General features: G+C 41.0%; 3 protein-coding genes across 3 annotated transcripts in view; 1 reads left to right on the forward strand and 2 right to left on the reverse strand.

The window, feature by feature from the left end:
- Positions 1-7,284, forward strand: part of LOC133129352 (afadin-like) — a 116,172-nt gene extending 108,888 nt beyond the window's left edge. The window contains 2 exon segments of the mRNA XM_061243369.1: positions 1,535-1,619; positions 2,910-7,284. Coding sequence (XP_061099353.1) covers positions 1,535-1,619; positions 2,910-3,066 — 242 coding nt within the window. The 3' untranslated portion in view covers positions 3,067-7,284.
- LOC133129351 (dual specificity protein phosphatase 23-like) lies at positions 7,097-10,249 on the reverse strand. The gene is made up of 2 exons (XM_061243367.1): positions 9,302-10,249; positions 7,097-7,750 (listed from the first exon to the last, which is right to left on the reverse strand). Exons 1-2 carry the CDS (start codon positions 9,569-9,571, stop codon positions 7,556-7,558), a joined length of 465 nt encoding a protein of 154 aa, XP_061099351.1. The 5' UTR covers positions 9,572-10,249; the 3' UTR covers positions 7,097-7,555.
- Positions 10,250-12,177: 1,928 nt separating this feature from the next.
- On the reverse strand, positions 12,178-15,626 carry tdrd15 (tudor domain containing 15). Its single transcript, XM_061241627.1, has 4 exons — positions 15,608-15,626; positions 13,459-14,766; positions 13,068-13,096; positions 12,178-12,830 (listed from the first exon to the last, which is right to left on the reverse strand). Exons 1-3 carry the CDS (start codon positions 15,624-15,626, stop codon positions 13,083-13,085), a joined length of 1,341 nt encoding a protein of 446 aa, XP_061097611.1. The 3' UTR covers positions 12,178-12,830; positions 13,068-13,082.
- Positions 15,627-17,475: the final 1,849 nt, after the last annotated feature.

Raw genomic sequence — 17,475 nt, forward strand, 5'->3', positions numbered from 1 at the left:
TGTCCGTCCTGTTCTTCACTGTCAGTGCCGTGATGTCATGAGTCCACTGGTCAGAGCTGCTCCCTGGTTCAACGGTCCCAGCTGCTGCTGAACCCAGAGCAGCTCTGACAACCTGAATAATGGATCTAGATCATTCTACTGGCAGTGTCAAAGTGTGGGGTACAGGACTACGTAGGCTAAGAGTTGTATTAGCCTTTTACCATACTGGTTTATTTTCATGGTAAATTTGTAGCATTTATTTTAAAAATGCCATCAAAGAAAAACATCATTCACAGCCCTCTTTTATAGATAAAACCTGTCATTCACATTCCTTGAAAATTTTATAGCCGTGTGCAAGACGCCAAAGTACAAACTCAACGTTTGGCTTGGAGAATTAAATTGCGAAACTATGAATAGGGCTTTTATTCAATGGTGTTCTTGCCAACGTGCGGTTTCTGGGCAAGCCTTGTCTGCTGTCCAAGGTCTGTAGCCTTAAGTTAGCGGTGGCTTGTCCGACCGCTTTCAGAGCCAGAGCCTTCTTTCTGCACAAACACTTTAACGTTGCCAGTGGAGCGGTTTCCATCTCGGGTCACACAAGTCGCTGTTTGTTTTGTGCCCTTTGTCACCCTTTCATTCCACATAATTCCAAAAATTAATGAATAAAGTAAAAATGTTTTCAGATCACGGTTGTGCCTTAAGAGATAAAGGGGTGGAATGACATAGTTTGTTGTTCATTTTTAAAATGTCTTAATTTGCCTGCAAAGGGTGTGCCCTCATCAGACACGTGGACCTGTGTGCCTGGGCTATTGCATTCCCCGGCTTAAAGGTGGGGCCATTTTGACTCCAGGGGTGTAGAGACCTGGCCCAGAACCAAAACGCACCTAAATCTGCCCGTTGTGAAGACAGTGGTAGTGTTCTTGCTGTCTCTTATGGGTGTTATGTGGTCACAGCCAACATGAATGGCTTATGGATTAATCCTGAATTTGTCCAAGCCTTTGCACCCTTGGTGTCTGGCCCTCATCTTTAATGCCCTGGTAACTATTTCTCAGACTGTTTGCATCAGGCGTGCCTCGGAATGACTAACACTAAACCAGCCGGTTCTAGAGCTCGTTTTGCCCCGTGAACGTTGAATTGAATGTAATTAAAAAGTTGCTGGGCACAGAATTAGGGAGTACTTTTCTATTCTTCAGACTATTCTTCAGTTTCAGTTTAGGTTATTTGCAGTATACTGAGGAGAATCTGTTGGTCACACTGTTTGTGGCCAAAGTTAACCTAAACAGGAGCTTGTCATGGCTTACGAGTTGAGGCTACTCACTGTAGTTTGCAACTGTCTGCTTGCAGATGCATATAACCATCTCATAAGTGAGATGAGCCTAAAATCAAACCTCAAATCTGAACTTCAAATCTGAAAAAATTAAAAACCGACTTCCATGTACCCAGCACCTTTTCGTGCATCACGTTTTCACTGGTGAATCGTTGAGTTTCGTCCCGCTCAAGAATTTACTGACCATTAAACCTGCATTGTTATTCCATCCATTTCTGATTTTAAAAACAGGATTTAATACGTACACTGGAAACACAGCAGGAGTTGTAGGATCGAACGAAGTTTACAAGGACCCGCGAGAGAAATGGACTAAAAGGTGAGTCCCCTTACCTGACCACTCCGGAATGAAGGTGTGCCTTCGGCCCGTCTCAAACCGTCATGGGTACACTCTCCCCACAGACTCTAAACAGAAATGTTTTAAGAGACTGAGTGGGACGGGGTCACAGGGTCTCCTGGAATCCTGTCGGTACATTCAGTCCAATCTCTCTGCTCTTTAAACGGCTCGTGCTCTCCAGTTAGGCCTCAGGCCTGTGTCAAATACATCATTGCTTTGCACTCAAATACTTTTGATTGATCTTGCCTGGTGCAATTGAGCCAGCCAAAAGGACCAGAAGGCAGGGTTTGCACCTTGGTTCCAATGCACCAGACAAGCTTGGTAAAGTAGTAAATTATTTCAATCCAGACGATACAGGTCTGTTTGGCCTGAGTTATGTGGTCGATGCCGTGTGTAGTTCCCAAGAAGAATTTCAGGTCCTGAATTTGCATCTGATGTGTCTCAGTAATGGCCGCACGCAGGCGTGTGTACCGTCTGCACATCCCAGAGAGCTTTGTGTTTCACGTGGGTACAACCCGTCATCACGTTGCTCTCCTGCAGTGACCATTGACCTCTGGGAAACTGAAGAGCGAGATATCCGCTTGCTGAACTCTGCTACAGCCGTGAATCTTTTGAAACATGCCAACACTGACAGTAGGGCATGACTTACTACCAGCTTTCGTGGCAACAAGGAGCTGTGATTAGCTCAGGAACAGCAAAAATAGGCAGACTTTGGTTGACTTGAACTCCAGGGATCAGCAACTTGCTGGTTTTCCACCCTTCCTTTGCCTGGGAGTCGGGTGTGAAGACGTTCTGGCCAATCAGTCGCACTAATTACCCAGGAGAAAAGAAAAAACCAGGAACCACCAGGGCTGGATTTGGGTTTGAGGGCATGAGTTAATGATCCCTGCTGTACATTGACCCATTGACACCACAAGGATAGGGACAGTCCTCAGATGACGAGATCAGGTTCGCCAAAGGCGGGCATCCACCATAAGGCATCTCACTTTATTAATAGCAGCCATAGGCCTTCCTTTGCATTCCTCTCTGCTGATGGCAGCTGTTACACTGGAGAGGGAATAGTAGAGCAATGCCCTGCCCTTTTTCCATTATAGCACAGTAGAAGCATGCAGTGGCCATTTCCCCAAAAGCACGAAGCCCACTTCTGTAGCAAATTAAGCATGGTTTACTCATATTCAACTCTTGTCTCATGAGCGCCCCCTGCAGGTCTCTTTTGGATGTGTAAACGACTCACTGCATTTGACTTTAATTGGACTGTGCTTGTTGTTGCAGCGGTCAAGAGCAGGATAACACACTAACTGGAGGAGCCCCAGAAAGTCTCACCTTCAGGGAACGCCAGCGGCTCTTCTCCCAGGGGAAGGAAGTGTCCAATAAGGTCAAGGCCTCACGAAAACTAATGGAACTGGAGAACGAACTCAACACTAAATAGTAGACTGGAGCCTGAGCAGATGGCAATGCCAAGCCTTGACCGAGCGTGGAAAAGCGAGAGCTAGTTCTCAAGTTCCCGCCCATTCTCTTACCGTTTTATGTTTTAATGAATAACTGGACCTTTAGACGATTAGATGTTTGCAATAGGAGCAGGGGCGGAGCTAAGGGGGTATAACGGAGAAAGCTTTCCCGGGAGTAGTGTGTCCAGGGGGCCCCGAGAGGCGGATGATTTCTTTTATTTTTTTTATATATAAATAAAAATTTAAAAAATACATCTATATATATTGGGCATTCATTTCTAATAATGACCTATTATGCAGAGTTTGCTTCTTGAGGACGTGGATATGTGGTGTTACCTTTTACTAACGATGTCAGGTTCGCTCAACGTTTGTCATTTTGAATGAGGAGTAGCCTAACGTTAACATTAGGACGCGCTGCCATAGCCATCAGCAAAGTAAAATGTCCGAAATTAGGTTGTGAGACACGAAGACAAAAAAGCCGATAACATTAAGAACAAAGCCTACAAATTACTGACCAACTTTGTTTTCCCCCCGTCATGAGAAGTTAGGCTAATCGCGACTAACGTTAACGTCAGGGAGGAGGCTAGCAAGGTTGCTACTGTTCGCATGAAGAATGTTACTGATAAACAGACAGAGGGGCGAGAGATGCAAGTTCTGCTATTTCAGAGAAGTCCAATCAACCCCTGCGATCACTGCAGAAAATATGTCGTCAGCGAAAAAGACCCACGTGACAGTGGCGCCTCGAGCACTTTGACCCAGGGCGTTGGCCAAAAAAGATGGACAAAAAACTGTTAGCCCAAGAAAGCGAAGACATTCCTTCTCATACAAAAAATGTGGCACTAAAGATGGTCTTAAAGTCTCTGCCATAAAATTCCAGAAAATGTGCTGTTTTAAGTGGAGAAAGGTTTCGTTTCATTTATTTTATATCTAGAAATCGGTAATAATCACAGTGGGCTTACTAGAGGTAGTTTGTCATTGTGACAGAATTCCAAACGATTATTTAGAGCTGGTGCAAAAGTAAACTTAAAAAGAAAAGGAGAAAAGCGATGCCTGTGCATTATCTCTCTGCTAGAATTAAGAACAAAATCATTGCACCCACTTGTAGCTGCTTGAGACCACTAATACAAAACTGGAAGCTCTTGCCCCTCCCTCAGCCTAGTACACTTGGGTGACCGGCCTACCGAGTTGCTCGCTGTGTGAACGTGGGGTTAAGCATTATCTATTTGTGATGAGTTTGCACTTCTGTAATTCAAAGAGTTGAGCGTAGATGACGTCAGGGCATCAAAGAAAAACTGGTCACCAAATCCAGCAATGATCTTTCAGATAACTTGTAGATATGAGTTTTGCATCTCAAGAAGATATACAGCGCCCACTAACAATAAACTCTCTTCAGCTACTCAATGCTATGCGTCGATAGTGAATATGTGTTACGCATATTTTGTACACTGCCAGTCACGGTTACAGCATTCAGTAAATTTAATTTTAAAATAATTTATCACATTTAAAGTGAGTCGGGCGAGACTGAATGGCCTTAATTCTTTCAATGGAATGCGAACCGTCTGATAAAATTGACTTTAAAGATATTATTACGGACTTTGCAGCAAGGACGAGGAGTCGGATGCTACTTTGAGAGACAGGGCAGAGAAAGACCACCGCAGTGAGGTAGGGCTGTTTGTTTATCAGAGCTGACGTGTATGTGTGTGCGTGCGTGCGTGCGAGGAGGCTTTCTCATTCTTTACCCTGGACAAGTAATTTCGAGAGCTGTCCCTGAATAGGAGAGACGATCTTTACTTTCCTTCAGAACTATCAAAGATGTATTATGATGATAAAGCACTGTAAAAATGTTTTAGATGTGTAAGGCAATTTTGAAATCACGTGAAGGGGGGGGGGGGGGTATATATTTTTGTTTTTAAAATGGTTCTTGGGTTAAGAGTTTTCGTTTTGTTTTTGTTTGGTTTTTTTTGTTTTTTTTCCTCCCCTAATAGCTTACAGGAATATTTAGATATTTTCTGATTTTGCTGCATTACTCATTTCCACGCAATTTTTATTTTTACAGTTACTATATTAACGGCCGAGTCAACAACCTGTTAAGAGAAAGAGGGGTTCCACTGTACATTCTACTCCCCACTACACACAACCCCTCATGCCGCTGGCTGCATTGAGACATCACTCCTGATGAATCAAATCTCACCTCCACTTACTGCGTTCCACCTGTTTGTACACATGCACTGTAAATATCTCACGTTTTCCCGGAATACTCACCTGTTATCGGAGTTCTTGCACAGCGTCCAAGCAGGGCAGTTATACAGTATGCGTTGAATTTACAGATATTTCTTTCACATTAGGATATACAGAACCTGCATTTTTAAAAAATCCTCAGTGCTTTTTTTATTTGAATTTTTTTAAATGAACCTATTCCACATTTTCTGAGTTGTGTGTCCGAATGGAGCAGTACAGTACACTGCTTGCATAAGGAGAGGGGTAGGTGATAACAAGGATATATAACGCTAATCGCATCATACAAATGTGTAAAAATGTCATTGCACAGCTGATATTTATTTGAACCTTGTTTTTGTTACACTGGTTTTGTTTTTCCCCCACTAAAAAATGTGTGACATTGTGTTGAAAATAGATTGAACTGACTATTTCATTTAATAGCAAACTTGATTGCTGTTTTGTTTTTTTAAATAAGCCATGATTGTGGCAAAAGCCTGTTCTTATTCTAGTCCCTTCCTTACCTTGCTTGGTTGTCAGTTTCCCCACAGACAGTGTACACCAGTGTAGCTTTTCAGTCTTAAACTGATTTTTTCCATTCAACAAAATGAGGCTTTGAAACTCAATATTCTGTGTAAATACTTTTCAGAAGAATAAGGACCAGACTTTACTATGTAAATTTGAATTATGCTTAAGGTATCAGTGTCCATAGCGGCCTCCTTCTGCTCCGACAATATTAACTGACAGATGTATTCACATCCATGTGTTTTCCATTTTAGGTAAGACAAAATTTATTTGATTCACTTTAATGGTTGTTTCATGTTAGGCTTTTGTAAATCATAAATAAATACAGATTTTACAAAAATGCTGGAATTGTCTGTACAATTTGTATAGAAGTATTTAAGATGCTGTATTTTACATAGATGTGAAAATTAGTCACTTTAAGCAGGATTGCTTAATAGCAAATGAGTGTTTAGCACAAGCTGGTCATTTTGTAGGTCGGAGTACACTTGACCTTTTGTGACCTAAGGTGAGAAGGCATTGCCTTCGAGCTGGTTTGTTCTGTGGTAGAATGAGATTGGTTTGATTTCCAGTTAAGCAAGTTATACTTTTGTTTGAATAAATAGCTTTGTTGTTTTTACTGCAGTACATTTAACTGTTTTGCACTATGATGTGCACACGCCAGGTGATGCTCTTTCGGTAAAGCAGTGGTTGCGTTGCGGCCATCGATCAGCCCAGAATATAGGAAACGTAAATCCAGGCACCAATATGATGGCAAGGCTAAGAATGAATATTACTCCCCCTTGTAAAAGTGAATGTCAGTACTTGCACTGTATGGACTTGCTACACTTACTACACTACTATTTATTGCATGGAGTGGATAGACATTCGTTGCCTTAGGGGGAAGAAACTGATGGGCGGAATAACTCAATGAAATGAAACAAATGTGTGTATTCAGACTGGCGTGTAAAATATATAAATATATATTTTTGCTATTTTACTTTTCAAACCGGATGGTCGTTATTGGAAAAAGATGTGGGAAGCTCCTTGGCTGTGGATGTTTCCAGTATTTGAGTGGGTGAGACTGAGCTTGACACACAGTGGATGGCTTTGGGGTGCCACAATAAAGCACAACTTCAGTCTCCGGCCAGGGGAACCAGACCAGTGGTGTTGTGCATTTACACCATGGCTATGTTCTTGTCTTGTCAAACACTTCCACATGCAAAAAAATATATATATATAAACTAGCTACTTTTTTAAATTTTATTTCAGAGATGAATACATGTTCATATTAATGTGAAAGGAGTTAGGAGAGTGTGTCTGGGTTTTGAAAGAATGCCAGGGTTCTTGTAGTATTAGCTCTCTGGCCCTTTTTTTTTTTTTAATGGTGTGTTACTCGTTGCTGGAGAGCACTGAAACTGCTGTAGCTCATTTCTACTGTACTTCACCTGCAACCTATTTTTAAATAAAATCTTTAACATTGAGTCCACGTGTTGATTCCTTTCACTTTGAAAATGTCAATCGTTCTCAGGCATTTGATTTGTAGAAAATAAGCTCATTGTTTATGGAAAACATTCTGAAGTGGGAAAAGAGAACAATTCATGCCTTTCGTTTTAATTCTAGAAATCCCACAGACCAGAAGTCTGGTTTAATTTCACTACCACAAATACATTTAAGAGCAACAAGAGTGAGTAAAATGTTTTTGAAGAATGTCAAGAAATGAGGCAACAGTCATTTGTACTTGCTAACAAAGTTTTAAAGGCTTTCTTTATAATGATGATAAAAGTCCAACACTGCTTTTTCCTGTGCGCTCGTTTCGATGGACCCACTGCGCAGTAGTCGAATCTCCTGGATGGCCTGGTCCCCAGACATGTTTTTCGCCTTCACCAAATAGCAGGCCAGCACAGTCCCAGTTCTCCCATGGCCATGTAGACAGTGAACTCCCACACCCTGAAACAAGCAAGTCGGGAGTCTCATCAGCAGGCTCAAGTACTGGCCGTGTTAAAGGCATTGGTGGACAATTCCATTAGTTCCATCATCCAATCAAAAGCATCCTCCAAAGTAGCAGGCCTATCAAAAGCTTTCTGGTGTTTGCAATTGAGGAAGTGCAACCATTTCTATTATTGGTCATTCAAGCCAGCAATGACCAATGTCGGTGAGTAGGTATACACAAATAATGCTTGAAAGCCAAAGTTGTGGTAGCGTATTTATGTAACTCCAGTTGGATGGTCAACCGTGTTGTGCTACAATGGCCAGTGGACTTGCACAACACGCATAATGCTGGCTGTAACTACACTAGGGTGCTGAGGTATGTAAACACAAATTTAGATACAGTACTTCAGACTGACAAATAACTTCTTCCTCTCGCCAAATTGTGCTGCCTGGCTAAAATTCTGGAATCTGGTTAATAAGCACCTCAATTCAATCAGCAAAAAAACCCAATCCGAAACCAACCAAAATGGGCTAGGCGAGAATCGAAGGCCAAACAAAATAGTCAAATTCAACAAAGTAAACAGAAATCCGCAAACCGGTCTGGGGAGAAACACGGTGTGGGGGAATTGGGCTGAGGGAGGGGGTAGAGGATGACACCGAGGTACTGATCAAAGACGTATCTTTGACAGGATTAGGGGCTAGATAGGGTAGATTGATCAACTACAAGGTGAGATATTTCATTGGGGGTTGACTGGTACTGGACTTGGCAGTAGGAAGTACATCAAAGACAGCCGAGCATGCAGCAAAGATGCACAAATGTAAGCACAAAAGAATACAACATGTTGTAACAATGCAAATTCCATTTTTATTCCGATAACTATGTATTCTGCTAATTCTATCCAGTCAGCCTTTGAAAACCTGCAAACCTTTTTTAATACTCTTCAAATGCAACTATTGAACCTCAAGTTGGTTTTAAATTCCTCATTGGCACCCTTGATAAAAAAGGAGAAAAAAAGGCTGCATATAATTAAGCAATATCACACTCGAGGTCGTGTTGTACTGTATAGTCACGGCTGTGAATGATTAACTTAGGAACGAGGCCGCACCGAATCACGTGACAATATACAGTACAACAGTGTGATATTGCTTCTACAACACAAGAAAGCAGATTCGTTGAATCTTGCGTCTCAAAAAGAACCGTAAAACACAAAGACTTCACTAAGCACAATAAACAAAACCAAGTGTCTGAAGTTGCCAAACGTCATTATGTCTGGAAGAGCGCTAGTGTCAAACGAGACCCAAATGTAACTAACTAACCAAATGTCCATAAAGCTCCACTTTGCCCTCTCTAATATCATATAGGGTTTTTTTTGGTAGCGAACAGTATTTTGCGCATATCTATCAAGGCTGGGTGGCAATAATTCTGTGCCTAACTGTACAACTCACTGTCAAATTTTTTGTCACTACTGTCAAAATTAGTTTATGTAAACTATGTAAATCAGCTTCGCGATCTAACGGCTCTCTGCCGACGCAATCAATACGACTCATAGCGTATATCGTCATACTCACCTCGTCCTTGCGGTTTGCGTCCTCAACAATCGCCATGAACCTTTTGATTTGATCCAAACTGGGTGGACAGAAGTCTCTTATTGCTATGTGGTGCAGTGTCAGTCCGGGACAGGTGTCGCAGAATGGAGGCTTCGTTTCACAAAGACAAACCAAGTGCTGTATACCAGTGTCCAGCAAATATTGATAATGTGCAGTCAGTCTGGGCAACGCTAATCCGGCCAATTTTTTTGGCTCAATCCAGGAAAAATTTGGGGGTGGTTTAGATTCCATTGTGTACTGCAGACAAAACCGACTAGAGTAGTGGTTCTCAAGATGATGTACCTACGTTCAGGGAAGTAAATCACGAAGGAGGATCGCGGATATAGAACTAGGCTAGCTATGTACTAAAGACTTTATAAGGGGGCGAGGTCTAGATATTTTTCCAGAACGGATTAACGCAAAATACATTCCTGCCCTCACGGTCGCTTGGAAGGTAACCGGTTCAGCTCAGCCAACCACAGATTATGCGTACACAGTAGTTCGCAGGCAGGTTTTCTTTAGTGTATTTTATCAAATCTATCAGTATTTAGGTTACTGAGCTAGCTAGTTCGCTATGGTCGTCGCGATTCGTTTTCCAGTTCTAAAAGCTCCTGTCCGGTGAAATTGTCTAAAGATATAGGGCCGAGGGCAGTTGTCATCATAAAATACTGTACCATAGGCAACTCACCCGATTTAAACCCGCAGGATATGTAAATTGGTATAAACAGAGAAACAAAAACTGAAAATGTAGTCAGTTTTTAAAATGCGGATTATATCCATTGACACGTCGGATTCTTCTCGTATTCCTTGCTGTCCCAGCGAACATCACGAAACAACCCTCCCGGTCTACAATGTAGACAGAATTCTGCGGCAGCATTGAAACTCGCTGCATTTGGTCTTCTTTATATGTATTCAAATTTACAAGCCCATAATGCATAAGGCACGACCACACTCATCCAAAACAGCATAGCATAACAAATATATTTGATATATGATATGGGGACAATTTGTCTGACATTGTCGTTCACAAATCTAACAAACGGATGTTAATGTCACAACAATACATGACGTTAACACATAGCGGTAATGTAGGCTATAGCTAACTTAGGGTTTTTTTTTTTTAACCTAAGTTAGCTGGCATAATGACGTTAGTATAAATGTTAAACTAGTTAGTTAACGTTAGGTAGCTATGTATGGTTCTTATAAAATGGTTCCAACAAAATATCTAGTTAGCCAAAGTTAGCTGATAATGTTAAGGAAGATACAACGAAGTTTAATCTCATGTGTTTTCATACAGAAAAGGGCTTGTCGGCTCGTTTAACCTGCCGTTAACTTGGCTGACGAAGTCCGTTAGACCCAAGTGGCCCAAAGCTCCGTGAAATTGGCAAATGTTGCTGACCACAATTGGAGACTTCTGGAGGTTCGCATTTATCAAAATAAAAGTTCGGTGAATAAAATTATTTATGAACTGTAATTTTGTCAATTTTCATTGTTAAATTAATACAGTTGCATATAATTGTGAAGTATTTGCAGAGAAGATACAATTGTGCACTAATTTCTATAAAAAACTGTTTGCCACCAGTTGTTGCTGTCTGTCAGGTGTGGTATGGGCATGCATTGCCATAGACTGTCAATTGCCAACCAGCTCATTTGCATAGCTCATAACTCAAAAACGATAAATTGTTACCAAATGAATGGGGGTATACATTTGTTAGTTGGACCCATATCTTTAATATTCTACAGTCCTTTCTGTGAAATCGTGTTCCCAGCAATTGTTGCTGTTTCCAGTGTGGGGTGGCCATACGTTGCTATTGACTGTCAGCTGGCATCCTGCTCATTTGCATAGCTCATAACTCAAAAACTATAAATTGTTACCAAATGAAAGGGGGTATACATTTACTCTAGAGACCCATATCTTTAATATTCTACAGTATGTTTGGTGAAATCATGTATATTAAAACATTAAAGATATGGGTCTCTAGAGTAAATGTATACCCCCTTTCATTTGGTAACAATTTATAGTTTTTGACTATTGGCGCCAAAATTAAATCAACAAATGAATGAGTAAATACATAATTAAATAGATGAATGAAAGTGTCAACAAATAATTTGCACACAAAATATATATCCTTATTTAGTTATTTCCACATTTCTTCATTAATTTCCACATTAATTTATTTCAGGATTGCACTGATAAATAATTAAATCAGTCAACTTCACTCATTAAAGCCGATGGGCAGGGTCTAATATCCGATTGGTTCATCTCAATGGTTGCAATACATCATATATAGCCCGTACAAGCTCTCTTAGATGTTATTTCGTGGCACATAGCAAAGTTGTAAATTCAGTTGTATACTGGAGCAGCAAACACTGGCCAGATGTTAGGCGATACTAGTGGTGGGTTGTTTGCAAACCAATTAAAAATGCACCAGGGATCGAACTGACAACCTTGCGGGTCCCAGTCATGTACAATCCCCCCGGTGCAAGGTGCGGTAATGTACCTTAACCACTAGGCTACAGGCTTCACAAACTTGTGAATTTGACGGTGTCTTCTGATCCTGGAAAACCAGATATGCCAAGTGTATGGTGGAGTAGTTTATTTAATATCTAAAAAGCCAAATATAGTATGCAATCACCAACCACAGTTATGATCCTTAACTCCCTTTGGCTTCAGAAAAATCACTGAAAAATCAACAAACAAAAAAAAAAATCCACTGCCAAGCAGTGCACATTACAAACCATTAAAAATAAAATAAAAACAAAAAACAACTATGCAGTCATATAAAATCGTGCCTCCGATTTCAAAACAGAAATATTTTAAACAGCTCACTAAAACAAAGGTTTTTCCACCAGGTAAATGACATTAACATGTCCAAAAACAGTTCAGTTCAAATGTAAATAAAGGAATACGTGCAGAAATAATCCCAAATGGGTGTAGTTCTTACAAAACCGAGGACAGAACAAAAAAAACTGCAAAACATAAGTCTTTGTCATTCAGTATTGATAAGCGCACTTTTGAAAAAAATTTTTATGTTCATTTTATGTTTTCATCAGCATGTGTCATGTATTTGTAAATACGTCAGAAGAAACATTTCACACATGAGAATGAGAGTTTGGGTTTTGGATGAGTTGTTTTTCTTGACTAACACATGATATAGATTTTATAATAGTCTAAAAATACAGACTATAAATACTGAAAGCAGGCCATTTTCATCATAAAATACTGTATAGGCAAGTCACCCCACTTAAACCCGTATGTAAATTCGTACATGCAAATAAACCATGGGTAAAAACAAAACATGGAAATTTACCTTGAAGTGCCTTTAGGTCAAATATAATGACGGTATTTTTTTCTTCAAAAGGAAAACAATATAACCAATTTAACTGTTATACACGTGACATAGTCAATTACAATCTTCACATGAATGCAGATGAAATGCATTGACATGCATTGTCTGGATTCTTCTCACACTTCCTGCTGTCCCAGCAAACATCACAAATCAACCAGGACCTACAATGTATCATTTTTACAACATTAAACTATTTATACAGATTTAAAATTTGTACCCTTAAAAAAATTGTTCCAGTTAAATAATGTGTTGTGAAATGTGAACTTAATTTTTTTCATAGATTAATGTGCTCTCGAGCGAGAAATTTTATAGGTCAACAATTTTTTACAAAAAGCTAAGGCCTAAATTTTTTTTAAGTTGTACATAAATTTCATTAATCAAATCCCAATGACACTCACCTGAATGAACGCAAATCACATCTGAATACCTGTAAAAAATATTTGCATTAATTCCTTCACTAGTTACAACTAACAACATTACTAACAGTTGGTGCCTTGCATCGCAGCCAATCGCCGTTGGTGTGTGAGTGCGTGTATGAATGGGTGAATGAGAAGCATCAATTGTACAGTGCTTTGGATAAAGGCACTATATAAATGCCAACCATTTACCACTCAACCAAGCAAACCAGAAAGCAAAAGTTTGTGAGCATTTCATAGATTCCAATACACCAGGCAAGCTCAGTACATTGTAGAAAAGTATTAGAATACAAAAAAATAACGTATTTGACCCAGGTCTGTCGTATGTCCATTTTAAGAACCAAGACAAGTAACAAATAGACAAAGAACTTACACTTTCCCTTTGCTGGGATTTGTTCAGTCAGTCTCGTGGTTCTTTCAGTACTGAACTGCTCATCGGCAGAAGCTTCTTCCCCCCTCTGCCTTGCCTTTGCCTCATCAGACATCTGGCTCTTGAAATCATCAGTTGTTTGGCGATTCCCCTGGTCAGCATATTCTGGTCTGTGTGCATTTCTGTCCAATTCCAATTCGGCCAGGACCAAAGCATCTTTTGCCTCTGCAGGCTGTGGTTCAGGTTCAAATTTAATGGTGTTCCTGACAATCCTGGGGACGAACTTCAGTGGAGCTCTGATGGGGCTTTGCCCTTGTTGCAGTCCGAGTCCAAGAATGCTGTCAATGTAAGTGGCGTGTCCAGCAGCAACCAACTCCACGGCGACATTTACACCACCCGACACAATGTCCACTTCGCACTGAGTCTCCGAAACATCCTGTCTGAAGTAGATGAGAAGGCTCTTTTCACAGATGCGCTCCTGAAAGAACACAACTGCTTCGTCAGTCCAGACATCCCCCCCAGCAGGCGTCACTCCTCTCAGAACACAAGGGTAAGTCACTTTTGGCAACTTGGCCAGTTCCTCTGGAAGCCTTTTTAGCTGATCGTGGCGTGTACAGGGCAAGCGCGTACAATGTCCATAATCTACAAGGTTCATCACCACAGATATGCTGTCAACATGAACAATCTCTGCTCTACACCATTTGTTTTTTGTTTCACACTTTACTAAGCAACCTGTCCCTGGAACCAACACTGCTTCGGGCATTGAATCCAAGTCCTCCGGAAGAGTCTCGAGGATTGTGGCGACCATACTCATGAAAAGAAGCATATCTTCAAGCACGATATGGAAATCACATGGAGCAGTAACTGCTGCTGCAAAACCTGTGTGTCCCAAATCTAATTCCACAGGTGCTAAGGACAGTCTCTGGGCAAAAATGGACTCATCCACAGGTAGTTTGTCCATTATTATACTGTGAGTACAGGCTGAATACATTCTGTCCTTCCCACTGCATTTAAGACAATACGTTTTTTTGGGTTGTTGGAGGAAAACCCCATTTATCGTGATTTCCACAACCCAGATTTGGGAGGCTTCAGAATATGATACAAACAGGAGTTCAATATTCTGCTCCACAAAGGGGTTGAGTGTTTTCTTTAACGTCTCATAAGCACCTTCAATGTGGCAACCAAAGCCATTCCACTTGCACAGAACAGCCTGTTTGGGAATCTGCTGAAGCTTTGTGCAGAGCTCTCTGATGCAGTCCAGAGAAACCACCTCCGTGGTGCCATGATCTAATAGGACAACTGAACATTCACCTTCCGATGCATTTTGCACTGCGGCTCGGTACCACTGGTTATTTCTGTTAGACTTTGCCAGGCATTCAAGTCCTTCTTTGATATCTACCTTAGGTACAGTACTTGCTTTTAATGACTGTTCTGCACTAAGCGTGTCAAGCAATGCCAGTAGCTTAGAATTTCTGTGAAATTGGACATAGAGTTCTCCGTTCTCTAAAAAAGAAAGAAGCGTACCGTTTTCAGTCTGACCAGCTGTAATATGTTGATGTGGAACACGAGCACGTTCGGTTTGTCCCTCTCTGGTTTCACGAGTGTGCTCAGAAGGGTTATGAACAGTTCTTATATGTGAAACTGTTAACTCGGGGTTAACGATGGACCTTTGCTTTATTTTATCACCAGAGTGATGGAATGGTCTTTGAAACGGTTTGTCAATTTGTGCTTTGTGTGCATGTTGGCAAGATTTTTTAATATGCTGCGTTTTGCAAGCAGCACGTTTGTTTGACTTTAGTTGGAAGCTGCATTTTTTTTGCTTTGTCTGGGTAAGCGCATAACCTATATCTTGCACCGTTGTTGAATATTGTGAGGTTACTTCTTGAAATGTTTTCATTGTCTCTTGACATTCAAAATGCTGGCTCATCTCCATTGGTGTGCACACTTTACTACTGTCTGCAGATCCACTTGCCATTTCTTTTTCTTCTCCCAGTGTATCCAAGCACCATTTATGTGCTTCCTTTTTGCCTTTGGTCGTGTCTTCAGGTACAGGTTCCTTTTCAGTTTCAAGTGGATTAGAATCCTCTTCACCTTTTGAACACTCACCAACACCATGGAGTGACAAACTCACTTCACAAATCTCAACGCTCACTGCCCACTGTGGCCCACATGGTCTGACAAATTCAACTTGAAGTGGTTTGCCAGCTACTGAAAGTGCAAAAGAGGCATCACACCCAAACTTGTGAGATTTTTCCAGGTAGCAAGGTATACTTAGTCTTGGCTGTGTCAAAAACATTTCTGGAAGTCTGTGAGCATTTTTACAATCAACAGTAGCTTCATTTCCATAGTCAATGAACTCAACCTTCATTTTGGCATCACTGACATTTATTGCAACTGCACGATAGAGGGCTCCATCCTCATCATATTCACATGCAATCACATCACCAACATTAAGCTTTCCAGTTATGTTTTTCATAGCTACCTTGAGCTGTGCATCATTCAGGTCTTCTCCCATTTTTAGAATGGCTTGTTCATCATCTTCCATTTGAATATAGAAGCTGGTGACAGTGTTCACATGGGAAACGAATCCAATGCCTCTGAATCCAGGTTTCACCTTTGTCTCAGGGAGATTAGAAAGATTTGGCAACAAATTGCTGGGTGTTGGTCCTTTCAAATATCCACATGGCACATTGTTTTTGTGATTCTGGACCACAATGTTTTCTTTGGATTTCAATTGAGTCTGTACACATCTCAGTGTCTTGTAATGACATGCTTGCAATTCATTTTCTTGCTGGGAAATTGTGGACTTGACTTTAAGTGATTTTAAGGACTTTTTTAAAGTTGTCTTATCTGATGCATGTCTGGTCTTAAACTGGCTTCTGTTTATTTCTGCCATTTTCTTTGCCTTCACAGCATTTCCCCCTTTGGTTTTGTCAACAATTTTCAGAGCCTCTATACCCTGACCCATTTTCTCACCAGTTTTTGTAACTCTCCCATCAACACTAGTCTTTTCTGTCTGTCCATGTATTGCAATGATTTCCTTGACTTTATTATTTACATGAAGACTGCCATCAAACAGGTCACAGAGGATGGTGCCTTCGTCATCCTTTCCATTAAATTCAGCCTGCACCAATTTATTTAGAACAGTCTTTTCCAGCCAGTAATTCACATCTGCAAGTGTTTCCCCTTTTGGTACGTCCGAGAGACTGCATCGCAGTGCCAGCATTGGCACAAACAATAAGTCTGTGGCTTGTCTGGGAATGGGGATAACATTGCATTTTTCCACGACTTGCATGTTTCCATAATCCACAAAGAAAACATTTAGGTGTAAGCTTGACTGAACAGGGTAGGCTAGACCTCTATACCACTGACCATCCATAAAATATTTTGCCAAGCAAAGTCTTCCTTGGGCTGCAGGTGACAACTGCATTTCACTGGAGGTTTTTTGGGCTTTCTCCATCAGATCTTCCAGCAATTCCCCAATTTTGTCTAACTGGCAATAAATCTCCCATGGACTGCACACATGAGTGACATACACTTGCTCTTTGCTACCAATGTTCACATTGAACAAAGAATAGGTGTAGGAGTAGGGAGATACTGATGGTATAAGCTGCTTTAGTGACTGCACTTCTCTTGCAAGGCCAGTACAAACAAGCAGCTCCGTTGCACTCTTAAAAGGTGTGTAGAGGTCAACAGCATTGGACAAGCCCTTATTGTTCACAACAAGCTGTGTATACACTGTGCATTTCAGATTCTGCAAATTGTCTTCTGTGAATTGCTTCAGGATATTGCGTGCATTTGTATGCCAGACACCAGGGCTAGAATTTGCAGGTTCAAGGTTGTAGAGGCTGCACCTGAATGCTTGCCCCTCAAGTTCAAGGTATTCTGCCTTCATAGCTCGAAGGTTGTGAATCTTCTCTTTCACAATCATGCCAGTGTCTACAAGGATCACATCAAATTCACCATCTTGAGCACTGAGGACACAAGCCCTGTACCATTTGCCATTGTATGGACACTTTA

The sequence above is a fragment of the Conger conger genome, chromosome 5 (assembly GCF_963514075.1).
Source record: "Conger conger chromosome 5, fConCon1.1, whole genome shotgun sequence".
Classification (NCBI taxonomy): domain Eukaryota; kingdom Metazoa; phylum Chordata; class Actinopteri; order Anguilliformes; family Congridae; genus Conger; species Conger conger.